Source organism: Cololabis saira, chromosome 2 (genome assembly GCF_033807715.1).
Source record: "Cololabis saira isolate AMF1-May2022 chromosome 2, fColSai1.1, whole genome shotgun sequence".
In the NCBI taxonomy this organism is placed as follows: domain Eukaryota; kingdom Metazoa; phylum Chordata; class Actinopteri; order Beloniformes; family Belonidae; genus Cololabis; species Cololabis saira.
In genome coordinates this window covers 18,975,957-18,998,525 of record NC_084588.1, presented here as the reverse complement: position 1 = coordinate 18,998,525, position 22,569 = coordinate 18,975,957, and the positions used below count along the sequence as shown (strand labels likewise).

The 22,569-nt window shown below is 38.5% G+C and overlaps 2 protein-coding genes across 3 annotated transcripts in view; one reads left to right on the top strand and one right to left on the bottom strand.

Moving 5' to 3' along the window:
* LOC133459492 (A disintegrin and metalloproteinase with thrombospondin motifs 7) overlaps positions 1-11,198 on the top strand; it is a 142,531-nt gene extending 131,333 nt beyond the window's left edge. For both annotated transcript variants that reach the window (XM_061739486.1, XM_061739506.1), the window contains exon 24: positions 10,942-11,198. In XM_061739486.1, coding sequence (XP_061595470.1) covers positions 10,942-10,967 — 26 coding nt within the window. In that variant the 3' untranslated portion in view covers positions 10,968-11,198. The remainder of the gene's footprint in view (positions 1-10,941) is intronic.
* On the bottom strand, positions 2,602-22,088 carry LOC133459527 (ceroid-lipofuscinosis neuronal protein 6-like). Its single transcript, XM_061739555.1, has 7 exons — positions 21,978-22,088; positions 15,750-15,870; positions 15,551-15,649; positions 10,891-11,079; positions 9,604-9,659; positions 5,846-5,968; positions 2,602-3,862 (listed from the first exon to the last, which is right to left on the bottom strand). Exons 1-7 carry the CDS (start codon positions 22,016-22,018, stop codon positions 3,592-3,594), a joined length of 900 nt encoding a protein of 299 aa, XP_061595539.1. The 5' UTR covers positions 22,019-22,088; the 3' UTR covers positions 2,602-3,591.
* Positions 22,089-22,569: the final 481 nt, after the last annotated feature.

Here is a 22,569-nt window from a genome sequence, read left to right as displayed (position 1 = left end):
CAAATGGTGGCGTGTAGTGTGATGACGTCAGATACAGGGCCGACACAGCACGCTTAGAACCTCGGCAGAATAGATACAGAAAAAGTACCTACTCGGCACGCCTCCACCCCTAGTGGAAAAGCGCAAGACGGGGCGTGGCGAGTCGAGTCGCGCTGAGTAGGTACTAGTGTAAAAGCGCCATTAGTAAGAGGGGTCGTTAGTAAGGAACAGTTACTGCATCAGGGTGGGCTGTTCCTCTGCTACTTTTATTAGCAGGGTAGCTCTATCTTGTGTAATTCAGGGCAACACATCAGGAGCTTGACTTTTTCTCAGTATTAGTTTGTTGGCAGAAAGTACTGCGGATTTTAGCAAACGTGTCACAAGCTGAGTTCTTGAGCTCTTTTGACTTCTCGAGCGTCTTTGGCAGAAGGTAACGTAATGAGCCAAATGTAATTAAAACGCACTCACACCCAGACATGTATAAATATATATTTCTGTTTAATAGAATATTTTAGAATGACAACCAGTGTGCCAATGGAGATAACTTGCAACGTGTAAGGAATCTAAAGTAATGTACCTCGTTCTTACCAAAAATATGTTTTGCTCTGTCAGACTGATGTTGAGCGTGAGCACCAACTCTGGGCCGTATACAGATGCTGGATCTAATTAGTGCTTCCCTTCAACATCTGCTGGACAGATTGAACTCAGAAGAGTGAAGGGTTTTACAGCCTTTAATGTTGGTGTGAGTGGGGCGATGATCAAATGTGAATGCAGTGCTTTCCTGACGGCCTGCTACCATGTGAAGGGAGTGTGTTATAAGGATTTGTCTGCAGTGTTTGACCCGTCCCAGGTGTCTGTGGGTGAAAGGGAGGGGTCACCCTGGACAGGTCCCCACACCATTGCAGATAGACACTTCTTTCACAACTCTCATTACTATAATCTCCTTTTTTTCATTTTTCTAAACCTGAGGGGTAACAGCTGTACCACTTTCTTATTCTGAGTTGTTAAAAATCGAAATTGAACATTTAATAATTGATTAAAGCTATTTAAGGTTCTGACCCCCCCACCCCCCCTTTTGCCACACCTTCACTGCAGTCACCCTCAGTTGCTGCTTGTTTGTGGGCCTTTCTGCCTTATTAAGTCTTATCATCAGTAACTGAAAAGCGTACTCAACTTGAGATCAGGTGATTGACCTGTCTGTTGAAGCGTATTACATTACTTTCCCTTCCAAAGGTCTCGAGCTGCTTTCAGAATATAATATATGTGTTTAGAGTCATTATTCATCTCCACTGTGAAGTGCTGTCCTTTCAGTTTTGTAGCATCTGTACAATACAGACCCATTCACCTCAGAATTCACCTTTCTACTTCTGTCAGAATCACATCACCAATAAGCACCAGTGAATTTTGGTTGAAAATAAACTCTCTCTCAGGCGTGGCTGCAGGTAAACTGAGAAAATGGAAGATGGGCAAACTTCAAGCCTCCTTTGAAATTCTACGAGACAGTGTTGAGAATTATAAAGAAAAACCAGTTATAAATCAAACCTCACAGATAACAATAGTCCTAGCGCTTAGGTTATTCTTAATGTTTTTAACACTCATCAATCCTCATAACTCAGATCGTGCGACACCATCAAATATGCAGCAAATTTTCTTACATTTTTCATAAGCAAATTTTCTATTATCAGAATGTCTTCTGCGTCGGGTATCACTGATCCTGCTGTCCCTCCTGTTTGTCCAGCTTCAGATGGTGAAAAACTGGGACAAGAACATGTGAGCGTATTACTGCAGCTTCAACATCACGCCACTGGTTCTACCTTTCCATTTGAGAACAGATTTTCCAGCAATATTTTTACAACCTCTACATCTTCATATCCAGTCAGACGGTTCTTGCAGATCTCTGGTCCAGACCGAGAAACAGAGGTGACTGGGCTTTTTCCTTGGTTTTAGACAGTTCAAAATGGTGCCACATTTAAAATTCTGCTTAAAACCTATTTTTACTTGTTGCCCTTCAGTTCAGGAAGAGCTTTAGACATCTTATCTTTCACTGATTTTACTCCATTTCTTTTGTTGTGCATTATTTGTATTGCTTTCATTTCACTGTTATGCACTTTGGTTGTTTTTAAATGTGCTATATGAAAATATATTCATATATTTGACCTTGAACAATGAATAGCCATACATGCCCATGCCATAACACTCCCTCCACCATGTTTGTCACATGGCATGGTCTGCTTTTGATCATGAGCTGTTCCTTTCTCTCTCCAGTTGTCTCTTCCAATCATTCTCAAGATTATCTTGGATTCACAGGTTCAAAGAACATGGGAGGATGGGAAGATGTTATGTGCAAAGTATAATCTGGCTTTCCTGTTCCTGAAAGTTACCAGACGTGTGTTCAGTATTTGCATCCCTCAACACAGATTTTGACAGTGATGCGTCCACCTTCTCCGGTGACTTGTGTTGATCTTGTTAAGGGGTTCTTATTCACCACTGAAAGTTCTCATCTTCTACTTTAGTCTTTATTTGTCTTCCATCTAGTCTTTGCGTTTTATAACAGGTATGTAAGGTTTTTTTCCCCCCTCATCCTGACAACCTCCTTCACTTTAACTGAGATCTCTTTAGACCTTATATCAATAACTCCAGTTAAAAAGCAGCCAACTCAATACCCGATGTTCTCTCCAGACCTTTTGTCTGCTTCACACGAGGGAACTTAGTGGATTCATGTTTTTTGTGGTTAAAACTGCTGTAACTGTGAAACCTTTGTGATCAGTTGCATCCCATCTTGACTGTTTTGTTTCAAATTGTGGTCATTTATTAAAAGGGCAAAATCCTAACATCTCTCTCGACCTAACGGTATCACCATGTTCTAACAAGCTCTAGCAATAGAGATGACTCGTAGCTCTTATCTAAAAGGATTGAAGTTCAACACACAATGCTTTTGTCATTGTTGTCCTTTCATTGTCTGTTGGATGAGATGAGCTCAGTCTCAGAGCAGGATGGTTGATTTCTGAGTAAAACTGATAGAAAAACATGTGAAAAGGCTCATCAAGGCTTTTACTGACTAAATATCAGGCCTTAATTTGAATTTAATCACAGAGAAAACCTTTTCATGCACATCACCTGAACATTTAGAATAGCAAAAACATTTATATATTTTTCATCAAAAGAAATAATTGAAGTATATCTAGTTCTGTCAAAATGGGAGTATGCCATTTAAAGTCTTATGTATAAGGAGACAAAGGAAAAAAAAAATCTTTTTCAGAGAATATAAAAGCTTCTCATTGTGATATCGCATTGTATGTCCTTTTTTGTTCTCCTGAGGTTTTCAACTCATTTCAAGGTCTTTTGGAGACTTTTTTTTTTTTTTTTAAATGTACTGATGCATGAACCCCAGAGATGTCACTTTGCTGTACGTCTGTCACATCTGCAAGTATAAAATCACATAGAGGAACATGTCTGATGCATCAGGACGGAATAAAGACAAGAAAGGTTTTCCTCTGACGCCAACAATTCTGCATGCTCACAGGGAGGTCAATCCAGCGTTTGCCTTTGTGGTTTCAGGGTAGCCGATGTTTACTTCTGTCTTTGGAAACGCAGACCACCTGGACGCACGAGTCAGTGGCTCTTCTTTATGTGCAGGGTGTAGAAGGACCAGGGCTCCGGGACATAAAGGAGTCCTGGGTACTTGTTGCGTAGCACCGGGTCGTTCCACAGATAGGCCACCCACAGAGCCACCAGCAGCACCGTGACACTAAAGCTAAGGAAGAGGAACTGGCCGTTGCTGTCTGGGCTGAAGCCTTTGTGTCGCTGAAACATCACCATGGCAACCATGGCAAAGAAAGTGAGCAGGAAGAGCTCAGTGATTTGTCCTTCAGTGACCAAGTACCTGGATGAGAAAGAAAATGGAAATTATATTAGAAAACTTGTGATAACTTGGGAGACTAATTACAGTAAACAAATAATACCATCTTTCAATAGCGAATACAATGTTCACGCTGGGTTAGTTGAGTACTTAGTGATTAAATTTCAAAAAGTGAAAATACCTACTACTGTGATGTTGATGTCTGAACAGGAGTATGGGAGCCTTAGACTGCCTTGCTGTGAGGTGTTGTTGCTGAATTTATTTTGTGTTGCAGAATAAAAATGAAAGCTGAATACTAGGATTTGTGTGCTTCTGCCAATGATGACTGAGTGTTGATGTAATCATGTTGAAGTGATTTATGAGCACTTAAATGTTTCCAAATCAGCTTTTTATGGTTGTCATCATCATTGCTATACCTCTTTCTGTTGTGCTACTCTGTGAGTGATCATTGTATAGCTTATGATGATGTGTCTACATGATGATGTCGCTACTTTGACATTGGTCATGAGTACCCTGGTAGGTGACTGCAGGACCTGTAGTTGTGGCACCTGGTAAGGTAAATCGGAGGATTGGCTCATTTATAAATTGAACCAAGGATGCAAAAACTGGGGAAAGCCAAGCCTTGTTTCTTCTGACTTTAGACACCATCTGATGGACCGTTTCATGTCTTTGTAAGCGCCCAAAAATGACTGATCATGTGGCGTGTAAACATATTGACCAGAGGCAGTGGTTCAGGGAGGAGACTGAGACTAAAAGAAGTAAAATTAGAAATAATCTGAGGTTTGGATTCACATTTCAGATTACTCTTGTTGGTGTTGCCACGTCAGACATCACGTCACATAAAGGCCTGCTTTGTGATTGAAGCTTAGTTTAAATGATTTAGAATTTTTACATCTCTGTTCTCAAAAGAGCTTGCAACCATTCAGAAGACGATGGGGTCACTACACAGTTTATAAAACCAGACCAGACCAGAGGAAACTATGTGAATGCCACAACAGGTGGTCATGGGCCCCACTTTCAGCTTTTTAGCGACTGACTTTTCCTAAATTGACCTATTGTATCATAATCCAAATGTCATGCATTTATTTTTTACTTTTTTGTCCTAACATTTGAACAGACTGCACACAAGCCAGTCTGTACAGTGTGAGTGACCCTGATGGAAATGTGCATGTTGCCATGACTAACACATTTGTGCATCTTGTGAGTCAATGGATGTTGAAACTGCATACTGCACACTATACTACTATACTACATACATAGTATACTACTCTTGTGAAGTTATTTTACCAAAATATAGTAGACAGTATGCAAGATTTGAACAATTGTACATACTGCTGTATGCAGGACATACTGGGATGGTGTCCTGTGTACGGAATCATTAAGAGCGTGCAACTGATCAGTCTACCCTGCATACTGTATCCCATCAGCATTTCTGTGTCATACTACAGACCAGAATAAATAACTGTATACTGGTGACAGTGTGTGGTTTCAAAAATAGCTTTCGTGGGTCTGTTTTTGCAGGAAAATTCCAGCCTCAGAGTCAGGTTGGGGTGTTTGGGTTATTGTTGGCCTGACGGCAGATTTTATCAACACAGTGATGTCAAAGCAACCAAACACAAACAAATGTTTTGATAACATAACGATAAGGTTAAATCTAACTTCAAGATGCCCTTTTTTTGTTTTTTTTTTCAAACAACTCTCTTCATATATAGGATGGGTTAGTGCTGAGATTGGCAAAAGAAATCCTTTTTTATATGCGATTTGCTCTTGCAGCAGATGAAAGTTTTTTTGTCTAACAAACTTTACTGGTACCGAGACAGATTATGTCAGAGAGGACTTAAGTCACAGATAGTGAAGTACTGAAGGACAGACAAAGATGGAAGACAGTGATGGATGTTGTGTTATTGATACTGCATTAGTATGTGTGCATTGTGATGTGGTGCCAAAAGAGTCTAAGATGGTTGTGATGTTTTTTGTGATATTTTCAAATATGTCTAAATGACCGACCAATAGTAGAGAGCGCTGGGTCCCAGCAGCAGCCAACCAGAAACAGGAATCTTCTTGCTTTCTGCAGAGTTGGAGAAACAACCGCTGAAGTAGATGAAGAGAATGATGAAGAAAGGAATGTACCTAGAAAACAAAACAGAGACACATCTCTCACAACTGGATCTGTTTGTAAAAAGATGATGCAACAGCTCTCAAAGTGCAGAGTGCAGTTTCTTTCACATGATTTGATCAAACATACTAAACTAAGCAGCAGCACCAATGTAACAATAGATAATTGATAGATAATCTAACAAAAGATACTTGCCTCTCCCTCACTCTATACTTTTATGAGGAATTTAATCAAAATAAAATAATGGAGTCGCTGCTCCTTTTCATTATAGACTGTTAAAGCTGCTGTCACTTTAGCTGATTTTTTATTTTATTTTTACAAATTCAAGACCATTGTTTGATGTATATCAGCAGATGCCTCTAGACAAGAGGAAATTAAATAGCTCTTATGAAGGTTATAAAGCTTGATGCTTCCCAACCACCTCACATCTCTTCACGCTCTTACTAAACCTCACTTGTCAATAATTCTGCTTCAGCCTCTGTGAACCTCTTAATTAGCTTCAAACTGAACCTACCCTTGAAAAATAGGTTTAAATATCAATGATCTGATGATTGTGTTTAAAATGCAGAAAATAATCCACTTAGAAGCTGCTCCGACAGACAAAATTAATAAAAAAATATGTTACAAGAATTTGGCCTAAAGGATAAACCTAGTTCCTGGTGAAAAGATTTCACAAAGAATATTAGTTATTAAAGGAGATCTTCCAATGAAATATTGTTGGGGGCAGAGAAGAGGATTTCTAAAAAGAGTATAAAAGTCTCTGGAGATCATTTCTTCCTCCTCCGTGCCTTTCCAGCATCTCCTCCTCTGCTAAGTTAATGAGCTTGTGCCGGGATATTGGTTGTAGTCAATGTCATTAAAGATGTTCTCTAATCACTCATCCAACACAAACACTGTAGATGTATGCACATAACCAACATCACTACGGGGAGACTGGTGAGCATGTATGAAACTAAAAGGACCAACAGTAAATGACAGTCACAGGAAAGGCTGCTGTGAAGTTAGATCTGTGTTTCAAGGCCGAGAGCCTATTAAACAAAAATATCTGCCTATAAAATGTACTTCAGAATCATAGCATGTCTTCATAATAGCTAGATGGTGGCTTGTCCCTTTCTACTCCAAGTTAATGTGTTTTTATATTTCCTTTTTCTTCCTTATAAATCCATTTTACCCCGTAACCAGACCTCCACTTTAATGTAAACCAGCTGGGTGAAAGTCGGTGTAAAACCTACAACTTTTTCAAAGAAGCTGCAACATCCAAATCTGAGTTGTGGAAACTGATAAATCATCTGTGATTTATATTTGCAGATGGTAATCTGAGCATAAAGCCAAAGATACATGTGAAGAAGTTTAGAAACAGGAGTCTTATTACTTTGTGTACATTCCCTGTAAAATATTGGTGCTTACACCTTGTTTGCTTTCTCAAAATGAGCAAATATTCAGTCGCACTATATAGCAATAGTATCTGTGTCCATATGGGTAATAAAAATCACAAGAAAAGTCATGAGACGACATACTGCACTTCTAGTGGTAGGATAAGACTCAGTGATACAATGAATGAAACTGTGCAGCTTTCTTCTTTCTTTCCTTGCTTTAGTGGGTTTAAACAAGCTTCTTAAATCAATCGAAACACATTTCCCACTTCAGATATGTTTGTTGTCAACTTCAGTTATTTGTAGTTAGAAACAACTGGTTCATGTTTTACTGGCAGCATTTCTACATTTGTTTAATTAGAGCTGAATCATGAAGAATTCCCTGGATCCGACGAGTCTGCGTCAGGGCAGGTAATGATCTGAAAAGCTGGATACCTTAAAAGAACCGGGTTTGCATCAATCTTGTCAGTGAGTCTTTTACAGCCCTGCCGATCTATGCGCCCCCGTGTGGTCCGTCCTGGTATTGCTACACAGAGTGGTTTACGATACTAGTATTCATTTTGATGTCTTAAAGGGGGAAGAAAACAGTCTGCATTATATTTAGAGACCAATATAAAGATGCTTTCACTCTGGAACTATTTAGTTTGGCCCAAAGGAACCCTGGATGGACACCACACTGCACATGAAGTCCGCTCTGCGATATACTTCATTTACAAACTACCGTTAACCAAAGAGTGATACCAACAAACGATACAGAAAACAAAAAAAAAAACCTGTCCAACTCTGATTTAAAAAGCCTAGGTTTAGTGTCGCTGTGCTTTTCAGCTCCTCGGGCTGGTTGTCATGGAAACATGACCCTGTGACAGCTCAGATACTGACCACAGACAGCAATGGCTTTTGGACCGGTGTCAGGTGTCAGTTTGGACCCGAGTGTGAGCAACATTTGTGAACATGAAGGGAACTGGCTGAGAGGTGATCTAGTGTAATCTGGTGTGCACTGATGCCTCACCACGGGTGTGCACCAACTTATGTGAAAAAGAATGTAGTGGCTTCAGAACCGATTTGGAAATGTAATTATTTGTCTTATTCCGGCTGCATATTTAAACCTTTAATGAATCTGAATTTTAACTTTGACTTTTTGATCTGACTCTCTCTTTTAGACTGTTGAGTCATTTAGTAGCTCTGGATGGCATTACTTTGGCACCTCTACTGTGAGGAATCATGGAGTTATTTTTCACCAGGACTTTACACATAAAACATGTTTCTAAAATGACCTTCTTTGATATTTGTAATAGTGTTTAAAAAATAATAATAAAAAGAAAAGTCTTTGTCAGAATGATGCAAAAAATGAGCGAGAGCAGGGAGAGTTGTGATGGAGATTATGACAGATCATATTTTCCCAATCACAGCTTCCCTTTATTACCTTCCAGGATTCAATTTTAAATTCTTCCACATTAATCCCTCTTATCATAAGAAACATATACCGGTGGTTCCATATCACATCAATAAAGCACTTTGTTCTCAGACTTAAGACTTTGTGGTTCCTAGAATATCAAAAAGTAGAATGGGAGTCAGAGTCCTCAGTTATCATGCTTCTCTCTTGAGGAACCGACTTAGTTTAGTGTTTGGGAGGCAGACACTGTATCTTCATTTAAGAGTAGGCTGAAAACTTTTTTTTTGATAAAGGTTAGTCTTCACTGAGGACATGTGCAGACTCTTCTTGTGTGTGTGCGTGATTATTGTATATGCCACAGTAATTGTCTCTCTTTCCTTTGATCTCAGACCCCCAGCCGTTCGAGGCAGGTGGCTGCCCGAGTTCTTTAGCCCTCAGTTTTTATCTCTCGCCTCATGCTTGAGGCAGCAGTGGAGAATGGTGGTTTGCACTACAGTAAAGTTTTGATGAGGTCTGGGTTGTTTTTTCCCTTTTTCTTTTTTTCCCCAATAGGCATTAAATAAATCTTGGACCTAAATGGAATAAACTGAATTATGCATGATTTACAGTGAATTGGAATAGGAATATTGTGGATTTCACTGTATCACATTTATCTTTGTAAAGTGTCTGGATGCAACTTGTGAATTGTCAATATACTGGTGAAGTGAATTGAATTTGATTTGCATTCTTGCCTTGACAAGTACAAACTGACTTGTCTAAATTTCCACAGGAAGAGGTAAACAAGCTTTCAATGGCTTTTGTCTGCACTTCTGCATTCTGCAAGATTACAGTATGTCTAGCACCGTTCATGCACAAAATGTACAGAATTATCACAGACACATACCACATCAAGTGTCCCAGGTGTTCATCGTAATAATACAGCAGCTCAAATGAGTCAATCTGTGGAGACAGGACGTAAAGGATTAATTAATGGTAGAAAGAGTTTCATCATATGCAGACATGTTTTATTGAAACTTCAGTGTACGTGGAATATTACACGACAGTGCCACCTACTGTTACAGTATCGATTACACATTTATATTGAAATCAAATCTACAAAGAGGATGCAAGTTAAAGGGAAAAAAATATAAAATGTGAGGAGAAAAATAACAGATGCATATGCTCCCCACACAAGGGGGCTAGTTAGTATGAAACAAAATGAATCATGGGATATATTTGATTTTAACAGGCGGAACACCTGTGTGAGGGAACATTAATGTATTCAAAGCACTGAAAAATGCATTGTTTCTGTCAATCCATGCTGGTTACCAATGTTTAGTTTAAAACCACACCATTTTCTGTCTGTAATATTTCTTGCGTCGTTCTTTTCGTGACCTGATAAACTCATGTGCCGGCAAGACACGTGCCAAAGGACACACGAGCCCCACTGCAATAGTCTCCATGGTGTTGCATAAGCCTCAATAAATTGATTGTTGTCACCTCTCGGATGCACGGTAATTTCTGAAACCTCATAAAAATCAGCTGTTTGAAATCCTCTTTTAGATGAGAAGGAGTGAGATAAATCCAGCTTACAAACAGCATGATATCTCTCAGAAACCTTTGGTCTGGAACAGTAATACCATCTTTCTTTAACAATAATGTCTTCAGCTCCAAAATTAAATCTGAGCACAGTGACAGCAAGAGCAGAGCAGAGAGAAGAAAATATTATTTCTTGTAGCTGTACATCCATGTATGAAAGCTAGTCTGAAATTAAAACTAGTCAAAACCAGTCCATCTTTAAGATGATGATGATGATAATAATCCAGTACAGACACTTGAGTTCACCCACAGATCAATCAAACATATGATGCTCTTCAGTAATATGGCCAAAAGGAACTTGAGAAATAAGTTTTTTTTTCTATAGCAGGTTGATAGCAGTTTTATTAGCAGATATTAACTGAACAGTGTTGTCAAGAGGACAAGGGATGTCCCAACAACAACACAGATTTCTGGCATACAACAGCTTGAAAAGTGGTCCTATTTGGGCACTGCTGTTCACTTTTTGCTCAATATTTAATCTCTAAGACACATCAAACACTGAGACCTGACATAAAAAATGTTGACAATCAAGTTACAAGTGATCTTATTGTATTCCCAGGATTGTATTTATGGATTAGAAGAGGAGTCTTACCAGCGACGGCGGTTTGAGGTCTTTGATGATGGGGTTTTCTCTGACTGACAGGTGGAGCTGGTAGCCACTCAGGATGAGTCGGTGGTTGATGGAGTCTCCCACCAGGTGGATGCTGGCTCCCATAACAAAGGTGATGATGCAGATGTACACGGCTGTGCGAGACAAGGCCCTGGGACTGCGCTCGATCAGCTGAATGGAGGTGCAACACACATTTTCTTCATTCAACAGTCATACCGTAAAATATTTATTTTTGATATGTTTTTCTAAACTTGCACTAAAAGAATCAACTTGTGTGTTTATTTATAAGTATTGTCTGGATTATTTCAGTTACAAATTCCAGGCTGAAGGGGCTCAAGTGTGAGTTACCATTCTCGTAAATTCAACCAATTCGGTATGACAAATGTAGATCTGCTTAAGCGCAACGCAACATGAAAATATTATTTTTTATTTTTATTTTATTTTTATTGTCTGTCTGTCGTCTAGTACCTTTTTATTTTATTTTTATTTTTAATGGATTTCAAGGGTTTTACTGTATTGTCCATTTGTAGTCTTGTTTGTATGTATGTTTTTGCTTTATTGAAAAAACTAATAAAAACAATTTAATAATAATAATAAGTATTGTCAAATGGCATTAATTATAAGTGAGGTATTTCTCCTTGAATTTTCTTTTGAGGTCACTGAAGCCAGCATTCCTGCCGTTGTCTGCTTAGCTCTAGCGGCTGCCGATATACTAAATGTAATGAATAAGACATTGAAAGAAAGTTTCTGTCCTTATTTTGTTGTGGTTTAATAAAAACGTATTTCCACACATGCTCCCAGTTCCATAAGAAAACAAAGTTATTTGCTTAATGTAAGATATTTCCCACTCTTCACTTTTGTTCTGGTCTCTCACTGGTGATGTCTACGGATCCAACCTCTGATTCTAGACAACCTGTCCCATGAAATACAGGTGAGTCATTTATTTCAAAAACACGTAAGCCCTTAGGTTATCCAGTAACAGCAAAAGGATTTCAAGAGTCTCTAGATTTGCCATCCATAGTGGAGGAACAAAACAAAACACTAAATGAAGAGAATACTAAGGCAGAACTTGATAAATCCATATTTAGGCTTGAGACAAACAAAGTGCCAGGAGGAGATGGATTTACCGGTAAGCTGTATAGGGACCTTTTGTCACCAATGCTGTTAAAATGGTTTAATAATATTTTGAAGGGAGAAGAGACACTGATAAAATTTTAAGATATCAGAAATCACACTTACAGATGAAGATTGGTTAAACATTTGCAAGACAAACACCAGCACATCAAGCTCCCCTCTTCGGAGGGAACTTTCATGGAAAAATAATACTAGATTTTTCATTGCCCCTAAATATTGCTGCAGACAATGTGGCAACACCATGGCTGATCACTATCACATATTCAGGAACTGTACGGCTATGAGATTGATCTTTGTTTTGCCACAATATATCTAGTAAAACATACCACATGAAATGAGTACAGGATATAAATACCTTTATAAAATATTATTGGTGGCAAGTAAAAAAGCAATGACTAGAAGATGGCTGGACAAGGACCCACTGACCGTTGGAGAATGTTCAGCCATAGTAAAAGATATTTGTGAAATGGAAACGATTACATTCACTCTAAGCTTGCACACACTCTGAGTGTGCAAACTTAAGACAAGCAGGACTTGATCTGAACTTGATCAACCCTCCGTCTTAGTGATCAACTGGACATACCTCCTTTTTGTGCTGAATACTTGTACTTGACACTTGTGTAGACATATACAACAATATGTAATAGGGTACCTGCAGATGTGTGTATGTACTGTACGTACGTACAGTGGGGCAAAAAGGAATTTAGCCAGACATCAGTTGTGAAAGTTCTCCCACTTAAAAAGATAAGAGAGGCCTGTAATTTTCATCACAGGTATATCTCAACTATGAGAGACAAAATTAAAAAAAAAAAAAGAATCCAGAAAATCACATTGTCTGATTTTTAAAGAATGTATTTGCAAATTATAGTGGAGAAACAGGCCTCACAGGCCTCTCTCATCTTTTTAAGTTTTAAGAACTTGCACAATCGGTGGCTGACTAAATACGTATTTGCCCCACTGTATGTTTATGTGTGTGTATATGTATGAGTGTGTAGGTGTATGTATATGCATATGTTTATTAATGAGCAAGATGCACTGTAGGTGAATTGTTTAATTTTAAATAGTTCATAGAGCCTTGGATAATGCTCCCTCCCTTTTTTCTTTTCCTTCCTCTATTTTTTTCCATCTCTGTGAGGACCAAGAAAAAATGTTACTGGAAGCAAAGGAAAGCTCAAATGACCTGCTTCCAGAGACCAGATGGAAGAACCAATCAGGTCTAATCACACAAACTTAAGACCACTCCATTAATTGAATGGTAATGTACTACAATCTTTATATAGACATCTAAACTAAGACTATCTTTAAAAAAAAAAAGCCATGAAAAATCAAGATTCATATTTTTTAAGATTCAAAATTGCAATAAAAATGGTAAAATTATATTTATCGTAAGACAATTTTTCTTCCATTTGTAATCATTGACTTATTGATTACCCAACATCTGGTAGAACCACTTTTATCTGGGACTCCAGCACACAGTTCAGTTGGCGTTGTTTCTGCACGTTTGGTATAGGTCCCTTTCAGAGTTGCATTCGTTTTCTGCTAAGATCCTCTTTTAATTAAGGGAGATGTCGTATAAAGTGTTCTCCAGCACACCCCACAGATTCATCTCAGGGTTTAAGTCTAGACTCTGCAGTGGCTCAGTCATGAGTGAAATTGATGCCTCCTGTTCCTTGAATATCTCTTCTACAATTTATGCCTTATCAACTGTGGCATTATGATCCTGGAACATGTCTGTGGCATCGGCTAACCTCTTCTTACTCTGATGCACCTATCACTCTAGAACCGAGTAAATCTGGACACACTAGAGCGCATAACCTTTCTTCCACTGCCCCAGAGTCCAATCTCTTTGCTTCTTACTTAAAAGTGACTTCTTTAAGTTTGCAGCTTTTAAATCTAATTAGAAGGATTTTTTTCAGGAAATGCTGATACTTTCATAATTAAAAATGGTAAAGTTCTACTGTTGATTTGTAGTGATGAGATTTCAAACATTTAAATGATTTCTCATCAGGATCATTAAACGTTTTTCTCCAACTATATATGTTTGTGAAGCTGATGGTTCACCGCTGTCTTTTCAAGTTTTAATAAAGCAACCACAGCACTTCCTTTAACTGAACAACCCACTAACAACAACATTTCATACATTAACCTTGGTTTTCCATCATTGAAAGTTTTCAATGTAAGTGTAAAACAGAACAAAGTGACACTCATCTCTTGACCCACCAGAAATGTCAACAATTAATTACATGTGATTATTAATTTAAACATTAACTTTGCTCTTGTGCTAAAGATAACAAGTTTTGATGAGCAAAGAAAAAGAATCTGCGTGTATGTAGCCCTGCGATGGAGTTCCCCCGCCTTTGACCCACCCAACTGACGCGGTATGGCTGGTTGAGCTGGCCCTAGTTGAGCTGGCACCACCAATAACTCACCTCCGACTCTACACTTAATTGTGGGCCAGGCATAATGTAAACAGAAGTGTCACGGGGTGGCGGGTGTTATATTGACTTAAGTTGTTTACTTGAAATTTAGAATTACAAGCATTTGCATTTAAATTGCCAATTCGTACTTCTACTTTATTTTCCATAATAACTCTTACTATATACTCTTATCGCCATTGTATTTGGTTGCAGGCAGCTGTCATTACATATTTTCAATTTAATATTTCACACAAAAAATGTACAATTAATTCTTTCCCACTCCTACAGGCTGGTTAACTGTGACAGGAAACATGACAGAAGCTCGGGAACTATCGTTAGAAGCTGATGATGTAGTTTTCTTCAGTGTTTGGAAAACATAGATGAGCCCGATATTCAGAAAATCCAGAGAAAGAAATACCACAAATTTGTCATCTCATCTGAAAGTCACTAAGATCTGACAGACAACAACAGACAGAAACAAGAGCTACACCATCACCAGAACCAGAGTTTTTACAAATGAACTAACTTAACAACAAATGATTTGTTGTAAGATAAAAGTCAAAAGTCATAGTCATTAGAAACTAAATGTGACGTCAAGACAGAAGAGAAGCTCAGTTCTCTCTTGAGATTACTGCGGAGAATCCTTTTATTACACCTCTAAGTACACCAGAACAACACAGATTTCTAAACAAAAATACAAAAGACAATTGTCATGCTGAACTCAAAATTGTCAAACCATGATGGATGCCGACTCAAAAAGATCGACAGTTTTTCATTTACTGATGTAGCCGTAAATAAACAACTAATTAAACTGGAGAGATTTTTTTAAACTCAAAAGGTATGTGTGTTTTTCAGGGCAAAATTGACTTTTAAAATATAAGGGCTTTCAAATACATACAAAGGCTCAATATATGAGAAGGTTAATGTTGCCCCCTTAGAACATTAGTTACCATCTTGTTACACATTTTCTTTTATCAGTCAAAACGGCTTTGATTCATATTGTTCTGGTTCCCAGTTAAAGTTTAAACTTCTAACCATCTAAAAAGAGACCTAGGGTTGTTTTAACTCCAGAATGTCCCCTTAAGATTTACCTTGAGCATTAGAAATGGTGTGATGACATTGTAGGCCATATGGAAATAGTCTCCGGCACTGGGCTTATTCAGGGGGAACCACTCCAGAGGGAGGATGATCTATAACATGTGATAAAAAAATGCATTTGGTATTAATTGGCACTTAGATTGGGGATATAAACGTGAAGCCATATTAGGTTGGAGCACTGCACCCCTTTACCATCACAATAGGCCTTCCAAAGTCCAGGATCCAGTTCTGCACAGTCAGACAGAACCACAGGTCAAAGTGGAAGTGCTGCCCTTTCCTCACTGGCACATTTTCCTTAGAGACACTGGGAGTGCTGTCAAGACACATTGCAGTGATGATAAGTCATTGTAATAAAGCAAAGGGCAGCGTAGAGACTTGAGTATTTAACAGACACATTGGGAGAACTGTATCAAAGTAAGATTTACTGCTGCATTGACTACGGTAGTAAATTCAGGTTAAAACACATTTCTGCTTTTACTGGTAAATTTTATTGTAACTTTTATTATAGCGACTTGCCAAGGCAGTAGTATAGAATTGTGAGCCAGAGAAGCACCCTCTCTCGTATAGCCCGTTAGGCTTTTAAGAGGAGGAAAATCCAGCTGATGAAAGAAGTCATTTAAAATCAATTTATAAAGTTGTAGAAAAAGAGAGTGAGAAGGTTTGGGAGTAATGTCTTTGCTTTTGTAACACTTAAAATATCTAAGTTACCTCAAGTTACCCTGTTTAACCAAATTCTTTTTTTGTATCCTTTCATAACCCAAGTTCTGTTTAAAACTCTCAACTTACTCCTGTGTTGATAAACCCAATACTTTGGAATATGTCAAAGAACTGGGCAACATCACCCAACCATGTACACAGTCAGATCTCTGCACCATTTACCTTAAACCCTCTATTTTATGTGCTCTGACAAGACCAGCCGTGGTCTGACATCTAAAGACATCCTGCAGTGTCTAATATTGGGATGTTCGCTATAAATATTGATTTTAAGATTATTTTACTAGTTTGTCCTTATTTGTTACAGTTGCTCGCATATCAGGGCTCTCAGGTCTTCTAGTGAAAGACTTTTAACTGTTCCTAGAGAACAAATACATGGGCTGGATGATTTTAAATCGCCAATTCATGCCTTGTCTTTTTAATTTACCTTTTAACAAATATTTTACAATTCTTACCAACATCCTTATCTTCAATGGTACCTGTTCTTTATCTTTTTTTTAATCAATTCACTCAGTTTTTTTTTTGTTTTTTTGTATTTTAGTTGTATTTCTTCAGGATTTTCTTCAAGAGTAAAGGTAGTGTTTCCTCCATTCCTGTTCCATTATGAATATTAGAAGTATGTGCCCCTGGCGCAGCTGGTAGTGCAGCTGTCTCACAGCAAGAAGGTCCTGGGTTCGATTCCCGCCGGGGATGCTGTGGGCGCTGAAGTGCGTGTTAGTTCCCCCATGACTTCAGTGCCCACACCCTGGGTGGGGTTGGTGAAAGGATCTTTCTGTGTGGAGTTTGCTTGTTCTCCCCGTGTTCCCTTGGGTAGCTAATGTGAGCTACCCTCACAAAAACATGCAGCAGTCCTGGGCTACACATGCCCCCTTTGGCCAACCGGGGCGCCAGATGGGGTGGGGAGGATCCGGCTGGAATAACGTGATCCTTCCACGCGCTACGTCCGGCCGGAGAAGCCCCACCCTGTCTGGTGAAAAGATGCGGCCTGCTCACTCCTCAGGTTAAGGAGGAGACCTGAGCTCAGTGTAGGGCCTCCCGGGGTTGGTAGAGGGAGCAATGCCCAGGACTGACTTAGGTAGAGCACTGGGTGATAAAATGGGAAAAAATCGGGTATAAAAAATATAAAAAAAAAAAAAAGAAGTATGTTTACGTGTGGTGGTGTTTTTATGAGTAAGACTGTGTTAATGTGTTGTGGTGGTCCAAGTTAGGATGGGTTGTTTCCTTTCTTAAATTGTTTGTGCTTTTGTTTCAGCTCTGTAAAGCACTTAGTGTTGCACAAGTTGTATGAAAAGTGCTTAAACAACTAAAGTCTGATTGACTGACTGATTGAAATCCACTGGGTCTGTGTGGATTGAGATTGCTTCCCAAAGATAAAATCCCAACAGTCCCACCAGATTGTTATCTAGGGGGATTCACTGGACCAGCAACCTTTTGCCTTAAAGCACCGTTGCTGGGAGACGACAGTGTTTTTCATTGACAGTATAATTATTATAAACTAAACTGACTTAAACAGCTTAAAGCTTCTAATAATACTTCTAATAATACTTTCCCCTCTATCGCTACCAGATGAAAGAAAATAACCTTTTGGGAAACAAAAAAAAGAAACCATCTAAAGCAAGAAATTAGTTAAAAGAAGAGAGGTATGGGGGTATTATTGTTCCAATATTATTTGTGTGTGCGTATCTCAATCTGTGTGTGCGTAAAAAGATTTGTGTGTCTGTATTCAGATCTGTGTGTGCGTAAAAAGATTTGTGTGTCTGTATTCAGATCTGTGTGTGCGTAAAAAGATTTGTGTGTCTGTATTCAGATCTGTGTGTGCGTAAAAAGATTTGTGTGTCTGTATTCAGATCTGTGTGTGCGTAAAAATATTTGTGTGTCTGTATTCAGATTTGTGTGTGCGTAAAAAAAGATTTGTGTGTCCGTATTCACATTTGTGTGTGTGTAAAAAGATTTGTGTGTCTGTATTCAGATCTGTGTGTGCATAAAAAGATTCGTGTGTCTGTATTCATATTTATGTGTGCGCAAAAATCAGCCGGTAGCTCTCGATTGGCTGTCTTTGCACACGTGGATTTTGACACAGTTCTGCCGCGGCAAATCTGTAAAAAGATCTGTGTGTAAAACGATTTGTCCGTAACCTTTGCTTTGCCCTGAGCTCGGACTCACAGGCTCACGCCAGGCTACAGTAGCAATACAGCCTTCACACCACTAGCGTTTTATAATAGATCCATGACCACTAGTCGGCGCGTAGCTCTCAGTCAGTACGTTCACCTGCAGCAGTTCCATCGGGGTTTTGAACATATTATTAGACATCGTTTGGACTTTTATACTGCACGCAAACACCTGAACCCCATCTACTTCGGACCTAGGGTTGCCACCTTTCAGAAATAGAAATAAGGGACGCCCTGATTTCAGCAGCGCAGGAGCCAAAAAAAAAGCCCCAAAACTTCTAAACTGAATAAAAATGTGTTTATTTTATATGAAAAAACAAAATGCTTTGATTTAAAGTTTAAAGTGCTTTAATAGCATTGAACTTGCATGACTGTACAGACAGACAACCATACTAGCAACTGAAATATCCTCCTATGCTACGTATGTCCACATCAGCCCCGATGTAATATAGCCTACAGGTGAAGAATATGGTGTAAAAGTTAATTTATTTCAATAATTCAACTAGAATATGGTGTAAAAGTTAACTTATTTCAATAATTCAACTAGAATATGGTGTAAAAGTTAATTTATTTCAATAATTCAACCAGAATATGGTGTAAAAGTTAACTTATTTCAATAATTCAACTAGAATATGGTGTAAAAGTTAATTTATTTCAATAATTCAACTAGAATATGGTGTAAAAGTTAATTTATTTCAATAATTCAACTAGATATGGTGTAAAAGTTAACTTATTTCAATAATTCAATTAGAATATGGTGTAAAAGTTAATTTATTTCAATAATTCAACTAGAATATGGTGTAAAAGTTAATTTATTTCAATAATTCAACTAGATATGGTGTAAAAGTTAACTTATTTCAATAATTCAATTAGAATATGGTGTAAAAGTTAACTTATTTCAATAATTCAACTAGAATATGGTGTAAAAGTTAATTTATTTCAATAATTCAACTAGAATATGGTGTAAAAGTTAATGAAAATACGGTACAAATCGTGTCCCGTATTAGTTCAATACGGGACGCAACATTTTTTTCTCAAATAAAGGACAATTCCGTATTTTACGGGACGGGTGGCGACCCTATTCGGACCTATGTCGGACATTTAGTAATCGGGTTGCATATGGAGTAAGATAACTTCCAAAAAGATGTGTCCATGTTATAACTATTCGTATTCATAATGATAAACATTTGTATGTAAATAAAAAAGTTGTACTCAAAATGCTGCTGTCACGCACATGAGTCTGATAAATTATTAGGGTAAGAGTAAGAAATTAGGTAAGAAATGTACCTTTTACGTCTCATTTATTCATTCACACACGCACTAATATACTTGGGAAACAGTTAGGCACCAAATATAATATATTTAATTTTCTCAGATGGCAAAAATAAGAACTTTATTGATCCCACATAGGAGTAATTCATGTCATATTAGAGAACAAGGTAGTGCCGAAAAACAATATATAGCCTATCCCCCCCTCACAAAAATAAGAAAAATATATTTTCTCATCAACAAAGCATATTTTACATAAACATATTAAAAAAATTTCAAGTAACAAAATAACACATTTGAACAATTCTTCAATTTTTTCAGTTCTTTTATTGTCTGAAAAATGGTTCAAATGTGTTATTTTGTTATTTGAAAAAATTTAAATTTGTTTTGTTGATGAGAAAATATGTTTCTCTATTCTTATTTTTGTGAGGGAGGATGGATTATTGTTTTTTTTCAGCACTACCTTGTTCTTTATAGCTGATATAAAATGAATTACTCCTATGTAGGATCAAGAAAGTTCTTATTTTTGCCATCTGAGAAAATTAAATATATTATATTTGGTGCGTCACTGTTTCCCAAATATATTAGTGCGTGTGTGAATGAATAAATGAGACGTAAAAGGTACATTTCTTACCTAATTTCTTACTCTTAACCTAATAATTTGTCAGACTCATGTGCGTGACAGCAGAATTTTGAGTACAACGTTTTTATTTACATACAAATGTTTATCATTACGAATACGAATAGTTATAACATGGACACATCTTTTTGGAAGTGATCTTACTCCATATGCAACCCGATTACTAAGTGTCCAACATAGGTCCGAAGTAAATGGGGTTCAGGTGTTTGCATGCAGTATAAAAGTCCAAACGATGTCTAATAATATGTTCAGAAACCCGATGGAACTGCTGCAGGTAAAGTACTGACTGAGAGCTACGCGCCGACTAGTGGTCATGGATCTATTATAAAACGCTAGTGGTGTGAAGGCTGTATTGCTACTGTAGCCTGGCGTGAGCCTGTGAGTCCGAGCTCAGGGCAAAGCAAAAGTTACGGACGCACAAATCGTTTTACACACAGATCTTTTTACAGATTTGCCGCGGCAGAACTGTGTCAAAATCCACGTGTGCAAAGACAGCCAATCGAGAGCTACCGGCTGATTTTTGCGCACACACAAATATGAATACAGACACACGAATCTTTTTACGCACACACAGATCTGAATACAGACACACGAATCCTTTTACGCACACACAAATATGAATACAGACACACGAATCTTTTTACGCACACACAGATCTGAATACAGACACACGAATCCTTTTACGCACACACAAATATGAATACAGACACACGAATCTTTTTACGCACACACAGATCTGAATACAGACACACGAATCCTTTTACGCACACACAAATCTGAATACAGACACACAAATCGTTTTACGCACACACAGATTGAGATACGCACACACAAATAATATTGGAACAATAATACCCCCATAGAGAGGGCTTTTCAAGAGTGTTGGCAGGGACGTACAGTATTATATGTTGAACTCCTCCCCTCTGGACGGCGCTACAGAGCCCTGTACGCCAAAACCTCCAGACTCCAGACTCAAGGCTGATTTATGGTTCCGCGTTACACCAACGCAGAGCCTACGGCGGTGTGAACGCGGCGACGCGCAAGTACGATGCGCGTTCCGCGTAACCTACGGCGTAGGCTCTGCGTCGATAACGCGGTACCATAAATCAGGCTTCAGAGACAGTTTCTTCCCCCAAACTGTTGCTCTGATGAACTCATCACTCAGAGAGTCTCAGAGAAATCAACCACTGTGCAATAATAATAATAATAATAACCACAATCATATGCTGTAACAAAGCCCCTTTCAATAACCATGACTACCTCGTACTGCTGCACTTCACTTTTTAAAAATTGTATGTTAATAAGAGCCATTTGACTGTTTGCACCTATTTAAATCTGGGTTCAGTGAGCGAAACAACCGAAGACAGATTCATACTTGGCCAATAAAGCTTATTCTTATTCTTATTGTAAAGGCTGTAGTAAATGATGTTCAGTCCAGCTTTGCAGGAAGATTGCGGGTAATGAAGAAAAAAGTTACTGTGACCATAAACTGTAATCAACAGAAGTTAAAGCGTCTGTTGATTGGTTTACAGTTGTGCCGTTTCCAGGAAACCCAGTCAAACGTGGTTTATTACAGCTTTAATTGTCTTTCATTCAAACAGCCACTTTATTTACAGTTTGAGTCCAGACCTGTGGGAGTCGTCGCTCCGACGTTTCCGCACATTCTGCATGGTCGGTTCTGTGTCGGCTGTAACGAGGTTTGGAGAGCAACTCCTCCCGGTCCAGATGGTCCAGATGTGGTCCAGACAGTACCGAGCTGCAGATATAACGGTTTACGGAACCGGGACCATAAACCATGGATGTATTATATAACTGGATACAGGATCGAAAATGGCCGCCCATTCATTTCAATGGAGTTTGCTCACCCAGCGCATCCGCCGAAAAAATTTCTGACTTCCTGGTTTACTTCCTGGTACACGGGCCCATAGAGCATGCGCAGTTGAGTCACCTCCCATGATGCTCTGGGGCCTCCCATCATGCCCCGGGGCAATGTGTACGAGCGCTGCGCGCTCTGGACAAGCGCTGCGCGCTCATGAGTCCTTCAGACCGGTAATGATAGATGTACACAATGAAATTAGGGATTTATAGGGCAAATCAACCGATGCTGTTCTCAAAGTCATGGTTATAGACTATACATTGTTCATTTGTGTGTGTTTTTTAATTAAAGATAAAACGAGTCATTTTTATTTAAGATGAGACCCAGGTTAATAGGCTAAAATAG